This window comes from Macrotis lagotis, chromosome 1, assembly GCF_037893015.1.
Source record: "Macrotis lagotis isolate mMagLag1 chromosome 1, bilby.v1.9.chrom.fasta, whole genome shotgun sequence".
Lineage (NCBI taxonomy): Eukaryota > Metazoa > Chordata > Mammalia > Peramelemorphia > Peramelidae > Macrotis > Macrotis lagotis.
Window position 1 is genome coordinate 298,849,920 of NC_133658.1, and position 14,366 is coordinate 298,864,285.

The 14,366-nt window shown below is 39.0% G+C and overlaps 1 protein-coding gene across 2 annotated transcripts in view; it reads right to left on the bottom strand.

The window, feature by feature from the left end:
- HERPUD1 (homocysteine inducible ER protein with ubiquitin like domain 1) overlaps positions 1-14,366 on the bottom strand; it is a 37,453-nt gene that overhangs the window by 4,880 nt on the left and 18,207 nt on the right. Inside the window, exons 1-5 of one of the 2 annotated variants that reach the window (XM_074211272.1) lie at positions 7,842-8,110; positions 3,869-3,946; positions 3,701-3,766; positions 1,745-1,875; positions 130-252 (exon numbers count right to left, since the gene is read on the bottom strand). In XM_074211272.1, coding sequence (XP_074067373.1) covers positions 130-252; positions 1,745-1,875; positions 3,701-3,766; positions 3,869-3,946; positions 7,842-7,976 — 533 coding nt within the window. In that variant the 5' untranslated portion in view covers positions 7,977-8,110. Of the gene's footprint in view, positions 1-129; positions 253-1,744; positions 1,876-3,700; positions 3,767-3,868; positions 3,947-7,841; positions 8,111-14,366 lie in introns of those variants that run through there. The other variant, XM_074211271.1, reaches the window with a different exon arrangement.

Genomic DNA, 14,366 nt, shown 5'->3' on the forward strand with positions numbered 1-14,366 from the left:
CAAAACCATTCTTCTTTGGAACAATGCAAAATTTAGATTTACAATATGAACTCTGAAGACAATAAATATCACTACATGGATTGCTCCAATAGGTCTAATTAAGGTGAAGAAATAAGTGAAAATACTTACTATTGCATGTAATATTGCCTGGCATAAATCTGTTGGAACCAGGAGAGTTGTAGCCAGCCATAGGTGGTATAACCTGGAAAGCCAGGACCCATACCTTGGAAGGTCTGTTGAATTGCTTCCATTCTTATTTGGAAATTAAAAAAAGATAATTTAGGTTTTATTTATTAAGAATAAGCAAAACTAAGGCTTATACTATAACTAGGGGAATTAAAAAAATTCTATCCCCAAAACTTGCATATAAACTTAACAGAAGATATTTTTCATGTAAATATACAATAAAATCAGCATTATCAAAGTAATTTTTTCTTCTAAAACCCATAGATTTGTAATCGATTTTATTTTCTTTCTCCCATATTTAACAGATATTAGATATATCTATATCCATCTATCTAGTTCTATTAGTTGAACTCAGGTAATTAGAGAGAAGGATGCATCATTTATCCTTTACAATTTGCCCATTTTAAAGAACTTAAGCATGACATATAACTCATGGCTTTTGCATTAATCTATCATTCCCTGGAGGGACATAGTGTGCACTGTATAAATCAGGGTACCACAGTGACTTCCCAATATTTCAATCTAATAATGTATTTTATACGTAAATTATCTTGGAAAATATAACCTAGGGGCAGCAAGGTGATTCAGTCCTCTGCAGTCAGGAGGACCTGAGTTCAAATCTGACCTCAGACACTTAATAATTGATTAAGACTACACATGAACTTCATTATTAATAAAATCGTATGTTTAATAATATGTTTAACAAAATTAATAAAAATACAATACAATACAGATAATATAGCTGTGTGATCTTGGGCAAGACACTTAAGCCCATTGCCTTAAATAAACAATTTTTAAAGAAAAATATAATCATCAATTTATTACTCTGAAATGTGGTTTTATAACAGGATCTAAAGGCAAATTAATCTATGGAAATGACTTTAAGTGTAATTTGAAAAGAACAAAACAAATTTTCAGGCTGCTCAAATTATTTCCATAATGCATTGAGAGTGGAAAATCATTAGTGCAAATTTCCTAAGAGGGGGAAGTGGAGAACCAACTATCAAAAACTCCAAAACTGATAAATGATAAATTCCTGGCAAAAGAGCAAACCATATATGTGTGTATCAAATTATATGTTAATATCTGTGAAATTAGTTATTAGAAAAGATCACTTTTTAAAGTGACTACTTACTTAGGCAGAAAAAGACTGCACCCTTATTTTCACTAACCCATAGCTGAAATTTAGTATTTTCTTCAAGTAGGAAGGTAGACAACAACATGATGAAAAGCAATCCCTATAAAAAAGGGTTCATGACCTAAAAGCAAAGAAGCCCTTTGCAAATAATTCCTTTTGCAATGAATGTAAACAGTCACCTTGAATTTACCCATTTTCAATATTCAGATTTGTAGTTTTCTTAAATGAGAAACTGTACTTGGTGCTTTTAAAAACAATCTCAGGGCAGCTAGGTGGCGTGGTGGATAGAGCACTGGCCCTGGAGTCAAAAATCTGGCCTCAGACACTTAATAATTACCTAGCTATGTGACCTTGGGCAAGTCACTTAACCCCACTGCCTTAAATTTAAAATAAAAAATTTCAATTAAAGAGTACACTTACCTTGAATTATTTTCCCATGCAAGTGGAGGATTATGAAGAACATTCCTTTGCCTTAATCCACCATTTGAGGAGTCCACAGAAGAATGTTGGTCTTGATTCAGTTCAGTAGGCTGTTCACTGGATTCAGAAATCTAAATAATACCAATATGAATTTCAGAGGTTTAATTCAGAACAATGTAGCTGATGCAATATTAAGCAATAGTTTAAAGTGGTTGGGGGGGGAGAAGGGCTTGCAAATATTTCTTGATTTCATGATTCTCCTTTCTAAACTTTTTTTAAATGCATAAAAATGAATCAATAAATGAACATCTTTTCAATTAATCTTTCCTCACACATAGAAAGACACCATAGAAAGAATACCAAATTTGGAGACAATAGACATTGGGGTTTATATTTGACTCTTAGTTACTAGCTATTGATCCGAAATAAATTCAGTCATTTAGCTTCTCTGAGTATTAGTTTCATTTTTTTTTTTTTAGGTTTTTGCAAGGCATATGGGGTTAAGTGGCTTGCCCAAGACCACACAGCTAGGTAATTATTAAGTGTCAGAGGCCGGATTTGAACTCAGGTACTCCTGATTTCAGGGCCGGTGCTCTATCCACTGTGCCACCTAGCTGCCCAGTTTCTTCATTTTTAACAATATTTATATTATTTACCTCACACTGGTTACTATAAGAAAAGCTTTTGGTTTTTGTTTTAGGTTTTTGCAAAGTAAATGAGGTTAAGTGGCTTGCCCAAGGCCACACAGCTAGGTAATTATTAAGTGTCTGAGGCCAGGTTTGAATTCAGGTACTCCTGACTCTACGGCAGGTGCCCTATCCACTGTGCCACCTAATCACCCCCAAGGAAAGCTTTTGTAAAATAGATTGAATTTCTAATTTTTTTTTAAAAGCTCATGGAAGTTTAACAGTACTTTTTCTACAGCCATTGAACAAACTTATACTTTCTTAATGTAAGGATTTTTTGTTTGTTTCTCAAATTAGATAGTCATAAAAAAAATCTTTAAGAATGATGTGGGGGGGGGGGGGCTAGGTAGTGCAGTGGATAGAGCACCAGCCCTGGAGTCAGGAGTACCTGAGTTCAAATCTGGCCTCAGACACTTAATAATTACCTAGCTGTGTGGCCTTGGGCAAGCCACTTAATCCCATTGCTTTGCAAAAAAAAAAAAAAAAAAAAGGATGATGTGGGAAAAGACCTTGAACCATGTCTATTGTGAGACCATGTGGTACATTTATGTAAGATAAATGACATGTCAAATGAAATTCAAAGCAATCATTCTTGTATTTAGTTTATCAGGTTTATCCATTCAACATAGTCAAAATTGCTAGAATATAAGGGCTTTCTATATTGTCATGCTTTTTTTAAAAATAAAACTTTATATAGAGGATTTCTATTTCCAAGAACAAATATTTTTGAAATGCAAATACAATACAATAATACAATAATATCCCTTGGGAAACAATGCTGAATGCATGCTTGTGACTAGCATGTTTAAGGGTTCTATAATCTATAAAATCTTTTTTTTTATACCAAACTGAATAATTCCATGTTCACATAATAATGTCAAGGAAAATAACTGGCAAAAAGATATAGTCACTCATTAACCTTCTATAAAAAGTTGAACACTATGCCATGTCATACCTTAAAATGGTCTAAATGCAATTAAAATTTTTTAAAAATCCCTGTTAGTCCATGAATTTGATTATGCAAGTATGTGTAGATTAAATCATGTTCTTGTTCATTTTAACTGTTTTCTTTCCTGCTGATACCTGTGTATCAATTTGTTTATGCTTTTCACTTTAGTTTTAAAGTACTATTTTTAATTTCTGATCTTTCCTGGGAAAAGAGAAAAAAATACTTATCACAACTAAAAAATTGTTAAATTTGAGAGTTTAAATTCAATTTTTTTCCCAAGAGTCTGGGATGACCTTTCAGAATATTGAAAACTAGACTTACCTTTTCAGGCATTTTTGAAGGATTTCTTATACTGCAAACCAAATGAAGAACATGCCGTTTTTCATGCTACAATAAAAAAAAAATACACATTAAAGTTCCTATAAGTTGAACTGAACCTGGTAAATATTTTTTTGAGTAAAATAAAACATTAATTTATAAGTAACATACCTTAGGTAGTATATCTCTGAGATAAAGGTGATCTAACAGCAGCTTTCCTGAATAAATTAATCTCTGATCCTCTTCTCTCTTGTTGAGGAAACAGAATAGAAATCACAATTCAATCTTTAATTATGTTACATCAATTCCCTATATATTAAACAACCTCTTCCTCAAAAAGGTATTGCATATGCTTATTTTCTTCAATTCTCTCCAGAAAAAAACCCTTAAAGTGGGGGCGGCTAGGTGGTGTAGTGGATAAAGCACTGGCCTTGGAGTCAGGAGTACCTGGGTTCAAATCCGGTCTCAGACACTTAATAATTACCTAGCTGTGTGGCCTTGGGCAAGCCACTTAACCCCATTTGCCTTGCAAAAAAAAACCTAAAAAAAACCCCTTAAAGTGTTGCTAGATATTAAATTTAGAAAGTATACTCAGCTGACCAGCAGTTCTCACTGATAACATATTTAGTAATGCACTGATGTTTAATGATGCAAAGTTCCACTCCTAAAATTCAGGGGAAAAAATGACTTCAGTTTCTAGTTATGTGATCATTGATAAAGTTCAGTTGAATTTGGAACTTATCACAGGAAATATACAACCTGTACTTTTCAGTAAAACAGAATTTGAATTAGGTTTCTGAGATTATACTCTTAAATTTTAATCTTCACAAAAACTAGGAAGAACTATTTAGCACAGAGCTAATAATCATTTTACCCCCTCCCCTGTAAGAGGAAATTTCCAAATGTCATTTACAAGATGCCTGCCCACTGTCATATGTAAGACTGATAGATACATACAAACACACAAGGACATTTGTCAACCAGATTTTCTTGTCCTTGGGCACCTTTTAAAAGTGGTTTAAATTTGCATTGTTTCCTGAATTGACTTCATGTAAATAAATCTTCCTGTTAAATAGCTATATTTAGTCCTTATGTAAAGGTAATAATTAACAAAATAAAAGAATGCATGAATTACAATATTTAGAATGTAATGAGGGGCAGCTAGGTGGTACTGTGGATAAAGCACCAGCTCTGGAGTCAGGAGTACCTGGGTTCAAATCAGATCTCAGACTTAATAATTACCTAGCTGTGTGGCCTTGGGCAAGCCACTTAACTCCATTTGCCTTGCAAAAAAAAAAACAAAAAACCTAAAAAAAAAAAAAGAATGTAATGTTTAATTTCTGATGGATATAAAACTCTCAAAGGAAGAAATATCTCTCTCCAAATTGTTAAATTAAATGAAGCTAATGCCTTTTCCCTAAAAAAGGTGCAATATCCTTAAAAAAAGCAATGTTGTTCAGTGGAATTAGAAAAAAATCTTACTTCAGATCTCATCTTACCAGCTATATGATCTCTCTGGGTCTCAATCTCCTCATTTGTAAAATAAAAGGATTGGACTAGCTACACTCTAATCATCCTTTACACAACTCTAAATCCATAGGATTATGATTTTGCATTTCTATTTTTTCTTATTTGGTATTAATTTTATTATTTGCTCTCACCAGTTGGTTGCCTAACTCTAAATAAAACATTTATTTAGAAATGACTCCACTTTAAGGAATCAGTTCCTATTTCTTAAAATATCATCTCATTTTCCTCATGTTATTTGGTGCTCGATATGTCCAGTGCCTCCTCTCTTCTCATAAGAATATTACTGATTATGAGGCTTCTAGAGTCTGTCTTCTAGGCTCTCTCCTTCTTTCAAAACCATATTTTCCAAGGGTTTTTTTCTGTATCCCAATGACCACCTTTACATTTATACTACTGAAATAATTTATATAATTTGGAGGGAAAGAGAACTTTATCAACTTCATGGAATTTCTCTACCTTCTCAGTTCCTTCAATACTGGTACATAAGCAATCTTCATGAATGTCTCTTGTAAATGTTTATCACGAATGCTGTGATATTAGATGACCAATGTTCCATGAAATGATTTTTTTGGGGGTTGTCTTTGAGCATTAAAACCAACTCCATCAATTCCTTCATTTATTTCTCCAATAAAAGTTATTCTTCTATTTTTGTCTTCTGGTTTCATTTTGGTGAGGCATTTGGGAAGTGACTTGCCCAGATTCCCCAAGCTAGTAAGTATCAAATGTCTGAAGACACATTTGAACTCAGGTCTGGACTCCAGAGTCAGTGTTCCATCTACTTTGTCACCTACTTGCTCCTTCTGGTTTCATTTTTAATGAGAATGTCACCATTGATGGGATTCTAATGGTAGGTGCTTTTCTTTAATCACTGGATTTCATTTGAAATATCAACACCATGTTAAGATCTAAAAATTCTTAGAATTCTTCCCTCTCCCCCCCCCTTTTTTTCCTTGCCACTCTAGTTATGAAAGTTGGGTCTCAGAAAACTGAGCACCATTTTGGATTTTTATGTTTACAAGGCTACCATGGGCAGAGAATTGCTCATCAAGGAGTCAGCCTTCTGAAGATGAAGTGAGGCCCTTTGAGTGGCTGAGATGTGTCAGAAAGCTGACATAATCTGTTGCTAGGACTCTCCTCCAAGCCTTTCCTGGCAGAGTTTGTCAAGAGGTTGGACTTTGTTGACTCAGCCTTCAAGAACCCAGAGCCAATAGGAGTTTTAGTCCTTTGTTAACTTTAAAAAGTTCCATAAATACCAGCTAAATACAGTGTTGGCACAGAGTATGAACTCTATATTTAATAAATTCTTGTGAACTTGGCCTATTTGTCACTAATTTGCAGATTTAATGAAATCACAAAATCAACTGTTTTCTTACAAAATGTGAAACAGTAAACAATATATTAATTGAACACTAAATCAAACAATCTTGAAGGCTGGAAAGTTACTGCTTTTAAAGCAAAGCAAAAAATAACCACTGTGATGTTTTAAGTTTCAGAAAGTTTTTCTTAACTTTTAAATAAAATTGCATTGTTGAGCTGTAACATTTCTAAAACAGATAATCTGTAGTTCTTTAGTGACACCTTAGTTCTTTTTTGCTCCACTGTAATTAAGAATTATATAATTGGGAGCCAACATTATTGTTGCCTATTACATAAGACCACTGGGTAAATAAATGAAGGCTCCAACAGCTCATGCATGATCACGTGAGGGGAGGAAGGGCTTCTGATAAAAGGCAAGGTTGACCATACTTTTATAACCCAAACAAGAGATGCCACACTGCCTCTTTATGGCACAAAGTCCCATGACCTCAGAAAGAGTTCATCTCAGACAACCACCCAAACAAAAAAAAAAAATGCCTCTGTACCAGAAAAAACACTGATGCCTCTGTACCAGAAAGACCACTAACTGATGCCTCTGTACCAGAAAGACCACTAACTGATGCCTCTGTACCAGAAAGACCACTAACTGATGCCTCTGTACCAGCAAACACACTAAGTGATCTAGGTCTCCGGTGAGTAGAAAGGAGCCCCAGGAAAAAGGAAGGTGTCGAGGAGGAGAGCACAATTCTTAAGCCTTCCCTAGTGGGAGTAATCCTAGGACTGTCACAGTATCACCACAGGATCCAGAGGAGCTACAGTGTTGAAAGGAAATGGAAACCCGCCCCATGGTTTCTACATCTGTAGATTCACTATGTTACAGATGACACAAATAAGGAACTTTGTAGTTTCTAAAAGAACTATGCCGAGAACACGGGAGCAGACTAATGCAGTGACCTCTTATTGGGGAAGAAACGGAGGTCTGAGAGGAGTCAAGCTCAAGGTCACAGAGTCATGGGCAGCACCGGGGCGAGAAAGCCGGGGTCCCGGGCGCCCCGCTGGCCCCCCGACGCCGTCTGGGGCTGATTCTGATTGGGCCGGACAAGGAAGGGCATGTGGGGGGAACGGGAAAGGGCCCGGCCCGGACAAAGAGGGCCCAGTGGGCTGCAGGCCATGGGGGTGAGGAGACAGGGAGGGCGCAGGGGAGCGAGGCCTGCGGGGGGAAGGGGCGCGGGCGGGGGCCGGGGCCGGGGAGGGCCGGGGCCCGGGGCGGGGAGCGGGGCGGCGCCGCCGGCCTCACCGGGCGCTCGGGGTAGACGCGGCTCAGGTGAGCCTTGAGGCGGCCCACGCTCCAGCTCAGGTCCCCGCTCAGCTCCAGGTCCCGGTGCCGCTGGTTGGGGCTCTTCACCAGGAGGGTCACGGGCTCGGGCTCCATGTCTTCGGGGTCCCCAAGGCCGGGCTCGGCCCGCGGCGGCCTCCGGCCGGACAGAGCAGAGGGCGGCGCCGCGGCTCCGCTCCCAGCCGCGCCCGGGACGCACAAACAGCCGCCCGAGCGACAGTTCCCCGTATGGTGCGCGCGCCCCCGCCCCGCCGCCTTTTATGGGCCGCCCCTCCCCGCCGCCGCGGGCGAATACGCTGGATACGCTGTGGCCGGCGCCGATTGGTCAAAGCCGGGGGCCAGCCCCGACGTGGCCCAATCGGAGCCCAGCTCCGCGAAAGGGGCCGCGAAGCCGGGCGGCCGGGGCGGGCCGGGCCCGGGGGCGGGGCCCGGACTGATGCAAGAGCCGGGATTGCGTCACCCTGGGGAGGCCGGGCCGGGCCGGGCCGGGCCGGGCCGGGCCGGGCCGCTCGGGGCATTGCGGCCGGCTCCCAGCGCCCGCGCCGAGGCCCCTCAGATCGCTGCAGCACACGCACGTCCCTCCCCCCATTTCCTTGGACTTCTCCGCCTCTGACTTGTTTTTTTTCCACTCTTCCCGAAGCATTCCATAGCCCGGACCCCCGTCGGTGCCCACCCCTCCCCGCCTCGTAGCACCCGCATGGGTGCCGGGCAGCCCCTGCGTCCGCCCGGCCGCTGCCACCCCAGACTCTGCGGCCACTCAGCCCGAGCTGGTGCTGGAGACACGTTTATGACGCGGGGCTCCCGGGTCCTGTCAGATATGCCAGCCTTCAGGGGCCCTGAGGCACCGGGGACTGGAGCCGGGTGTGGGGGGGGGGGGGACCTTAGAGAGCGCCTCATGTCACAGAGGCAGGTAAACCGCGCCGCTAAAGTGGGGTGACCTGAGAAACTCTGTTACTGAGTTGCAAATTCAGCCTTTGACCTCTGTGACCTCATCGGATAACCTTCCTGGGCTTCTTGCAAAATGAGAGTGTCGGACTAGATGGCCTCTTGAGGTTCTTACGGCAGATTTGTGATTTAAACTTGAGTTCCAAATTCATGTGTGCTTTCTACTACATTTGAATGAGCTTACCATTCTTTGAGTAAGGCATTTTGTACCTGTGTGTGTGTGTGTGTGTGTGTGTGTGTGTGTGTGTGTGTCATGGACCTGCTTGACAGTTTTGTAAACCCTGTAAATCTCTTCTCAGAATCATGTTTTTTAAAATGCATAAAATACATGATATTACAAAGGAAATAAACTATATTGAAATACATTGATCAAAATATTTAAGCGATAAATTCATCTTCGGGATGAGACCAACTGATTTAAAAGATTCCCCTGACAAAGCCTTTCCTTCCAACAGTTGCCAAATTGATATTCCTAAAGCACAGTTCCAAGTACAAAATACAAACTCCTGGAGTTTAGAGCTCTTCAGGATATGGACACAGTCTACCTTTCTGGCCTTATTTCACTTCACTCTCCATCATGTATTCAACATTCCAGTCAAACTGGCCTGTCCTCAACATTCTATCTTGATTTAAGAGCCTCACACAGTTCCCCCGCCTTGCTTGGAATGCACTTGGATATTTCTGAATCTTTTAACTTCCTTCAAGATTCAGTTCAAATGCTATTTCCTCAGACCTTTCCTAGTTGGATGCCCAATTAAGACCTTCCCTACTTCCCTCCCCCCCCCAACCCTGCCCCTTGTTATTTTATATTTTTTTAATCAGACCTGTTATTTTATTGGTATTAAGAAATCACAGATAAGATAGGTACAGATCTAGTCTTCAAGATAATGGTCTTCAGGAGTATCAGATTTGCTCAGGGTCACAAAAAAATGATTGTTGAAAACTACTGTTACATGTAGTTGGAAAAAATAAATGGAAAAAAAGTGATTTTTGAAACACAATGCTAAAATCAATCCAGAGATAGCCACTTAACCCAAATGGCTCAGAAACTGCCTCACTATTCAGTATACCACCCTGCCTCTCATTACTTTGTACCTGTGACTTAAATATAAACTCTTTGAGGACAAAGACTTTTGCTTTATCTTTGAATCCCAACAATAGGCCTTTGTTGTTGACCTCATTTTGAGGTTTTTGGCAAAGACACTGCAGTGGTTTACCATTTCCTTTTTCAGCTCATTTCACAGATGAGGAAATTGAGGCAAAAAAAATTAAGTGACTTGCCTAGGGTCACATAGCTAGTAAGTGTTTGAGGCCAGATTTGAACTCAAAAAGATGAATTTTTCTGATTCCAGGTCTGGCACTCTATCCACTGTACCACCTTGCGGGTCCCATAATAGTATAAAGTACTTGGCATTTAATGAATGATTGGAGAATGACTAAAAGGCTAGAGTCAATGTAGAGATATTGTGTATTCTTTAGATGTCATGATCTTCCAGCATAGGACAAAAGAAAATGGGAAAATATTAGGTAAAAATTCCTTTCTAATTACTAAGAGTAGTCTCAACTTTTAGAAATGGAAGGGATCTAGAATATCATCATAAAGTCTCAAATCCCCACCAGAAAAAAGAAAAGTAAAAGCTCTAGTAGATTTAGTCTTCAAAGTGCTAATGTCAGCACATGGTTTTCCAGAATTGATAACAACTTTCTGAAGAGAAACAGGAATAGGGGCAGCTAGGTGGCACAGTGAATAGAGCACCGGCCTTGGAGTCAGGAGTACCTGGGTTCAAATCCGGCCTCAGACACTTAATAATTACCTAGCTGTGTGGCCTTGGGCAAGCCACTTAACCCCACTGCCTTGAAAAAAAATTAAAAAAAAAAGAGAAACGGGAATAATAGGAGAATGCATAAAGAGGTACCAGCAGGAGAGCAACATGATGTATCATAATCATAAGATTTAGAGCCAAAAGAAAACTTAAAGTTTATCTATTTCAACTCTCATTGGGTTAAATATTAAACCCAGAGTGAGTATAAATAGCAGTTCTTTCTGTTCCAGTCGGAAATTCTAAGAGTCTTCCCCTCCCAGATTGATTCTTTTTTTTTTTTTTGCAAGGCAATAGGGTTAAGTGACTTGCCCAAGGACACACAGCTAGGTAATTAATAAATGTGTGAGGCCAGATTTAAAGTTGGGTCCTCCAGACTCCAGAGTTGGTACTCTACCCTAACTACCCCACCCCCACCCCAGATTGATTCTTTTGGGAAATAAAACTAGGTCATCTTTTTTGCCTCACTTCCTACTTATCCTTAATCACTGAATAGGTGTTGCCTCAGATGAAATGAAACCTGGAAAAGATTTTAGTTTAAAGAGACCTAGGTCTCCCACTATAGCCAAGGGCTATTGCTACCTGAATTGACATATGTCTTCCCACTGGACTCTGAATGAATCTAGAGGAGAGAGTAAGGTTGATGAATTTGCACAGTTCACTTAAATCTAATACACTTGCAAATCAAAAAATCATTCTCCAGATGTTGATGACCCTTTATATACTTGGGCTAGGGCAAACATTCGATAGGAGAACAAATAAAGAATGATTTTTGAACTGCGTCACTAATGCCTTGTTGGTGGAGTTATGAGCTGACACAAATTTTCTGGAGAACAATTAGAAACTATGTCCAAAGGACAATAAAACTATGCCTGTGCTTTGATTCAGCAATACAACTACTTGGTCTGTATCCTAAAGAGATCATGAAAAAGGGTAAAAACCCACATACAAGTGTTGGGAGCCAGGATCTCTAAGTTGCTTGACACAGCACAGCAAGAAGACTCAAGGTGGTCACACTGCCTGATGGAACATTTCCTTCTTCAATATATATATACATGACTATAAAGGAAGGATTCCAGAGAAATTTCCTGAATAAAACAAATTGTAAACTCTTTCTAAATTTAACAGGACTGCCTCTCCTCCTGAGGCATACAAAAGGCTTCAATATTATGAAATCTCTGGAAAACCCAACACTGGGAATTCCAAGGAGATGTCAGAATATATACAAGGAAAACATACAAGATGGGTTAGATAGAATTCCAGGGAAATTAACAGTTCCCCCCCCACCTCTTACCATACACAGGAATATATGAAAAAGACGGTGAAAGAATAGTTAGTATAGGTGACTGATATGTGAACTCAAACAGCCTTAGTTTCATGGGAAAGAATAAAAAAAGTCACAGTAACCGTGGTTTCTACCAACAAAGGCTGAAAGGAAAATTGGTTATTGTAAGAGTTAATGGATGGGTGGACAAGCATAATGACCCTCACTATAGATTGTTAAGGGAGTGTATCATCGAAGACCAGTACTCACACAGAAAATATAAAAAAACTTTCCATTAAATGAATTGCTTAATTAATAATTTTAAATGAATTAACAATTATACAATGTAGTAATAAACTAGATAGCAGACAGGTTGAGGTCATCATGGCCTGAGCAGGGATAAAAATTAACTACATGATCAAACTTGTAATCACATGATTAAAATTTGTAACCATATGAACTATATGATTGATAATGAAAAGTGTATACTTTTGTAACCAAGGAAATAATCTTAGCTTGCTTGCTTGATTCTGAGACTATAAAATAAATCTGAGCAGTAGACAGTCAGTCAAACCGCTCCTGCCTTTAACCCCTGTGTTGACTCAACTCATTTCGCTGACTCTATCCCTCCTGTCAGGTTCCAAGGACCCTGTGGAGGCTGGACCCCCCACATACAAGAATATTTATAGAGACTCTTTTTGTAGTAGTAAAGAATTGGAAACTGAAGAAATGCCCATCAATCGGGGAAAGACTGAACAAATTGTGGTATATGAATGTGATTCGACACGATTGTTCTATAAGAAATCATGAGGGATGGAACTACAAAATAGCCTGGAAAGACTTGCATGAACTGATGTTGAGTGAAGTGAGCAGAACCAGAAAAACATTATACACACTAACAGAAAAATGGAGTGAAGATCAGTTATGATGGATTTGATCATATCTGCAGTACAATAATCAAAGATATTATTAAAAGACTTTTAATAGAGAATACCATTCATATCCAGAGAAGGAACCATGGAGTTAAAATAAACCAAAAGGCTAAAGTTTACTGCCTTGCAATTTTTAAAATAAGTTCTCTTATGAATTATATTTTCTCTCTATTTTTTCTCTTCTGTTTGGATGTGATTCCTCTTTCAAAATGTGAATAATATGGATCTATGTTTAGGACATTGCTTTCTGTTGGGGGAGAGGGAGGGAGGGAGGGAGGGAGAAAAGTGCAAAAAAAAAAATGATTGTTGAAAACTACTGTTACATGAAGTTAGAAAAATAAATTTTAAAAAAAGTGATTTTTGAAACACAATGCTAAGATCAATCCAGTCCAGCAAACCCAAAATTGGGGTTCTGGGTCATCTACTGCACAAAGATGAAGAATCTGAATGCCATAAAGGGTATGTCTTTCCACAGGTGTCCCACAGGTTGTAGGTAACTGAGACAACTGTGGAGCAAACTCAGGTCTTTTTAATCCAAATAAAATGCTGTTTCTGGAGTCTAAACCAATTAAATGATAAACTCCTGATGGAATTATTAGTAGTTGTCCTTTTGATCACATACAATTCTCAAGTGGGCACAAATAAAATTTTCCTAGGACATAGGTCTTTCTGTTTCCTCAGAAATTTGGGCAAGTCCTGTAATCCAATGCTCAGAAAATATCAAAATGACTCCAAATAACCATTTTAATTTAAAAATTTTTTTATCCAACTCCTGAAATCCTTTTTTTCCAATATCAATATCTGCTCTTCCAAGAGTATTAACAATGGTAAAATCAGTTGAGTTAGTTAACAAACACTTATTAAGGACCTACTAAGTGCCAAGTACTGGGGACATGTAGAAACTATGGTGGGAGAAAGGCAATGAGAAAGTGAGTAAAAAAGAAAGAGCAATGCACTTAAATCTTAGGATCTTAGATATAGAACTGGAAACATTCTAAGTGGGCACAGTTCAGATGCATTTTTTCCTGCAGAATTTGATTCCAAAGAAACATCCCATTCAGCCAGATTTCCAAGTGTCCTAGGCATAGTTGTGTCCCCTGGACCACCCTCTGGAACACTAGAAGTGAAATTACTTTCAGACTTGACCTAGCAGTCACCATTAAGGAAAGCAATCATTGCGGAGATGCAGTTTTGCAACTCAGCAACTAACTGCTTCTGCAGGTGTTGGCAGCCCCCACCTCTTCAGCATCCTGAGCTCCTAGAAATAACCAGAAATGAAAGTTTCTCTACTCAAGTCTTTGAGGTTATTATAAGGCCCAATTTCCAAAAAGTGTAAAGATGAAGATAGAAGATTTTATTTAATATGAAAGTGGAGTACTTGGACTTTTTAGTTTGGGCAATCAATCAAAGGTGAAAACATATCATTAATAAATTTGTAAGGAGTGAATTACTTTGACCATATGATAAACTCATTTGATACCACAAAAAAAAAAGAGGTATTGATTTTCATTAAAATAATCATACA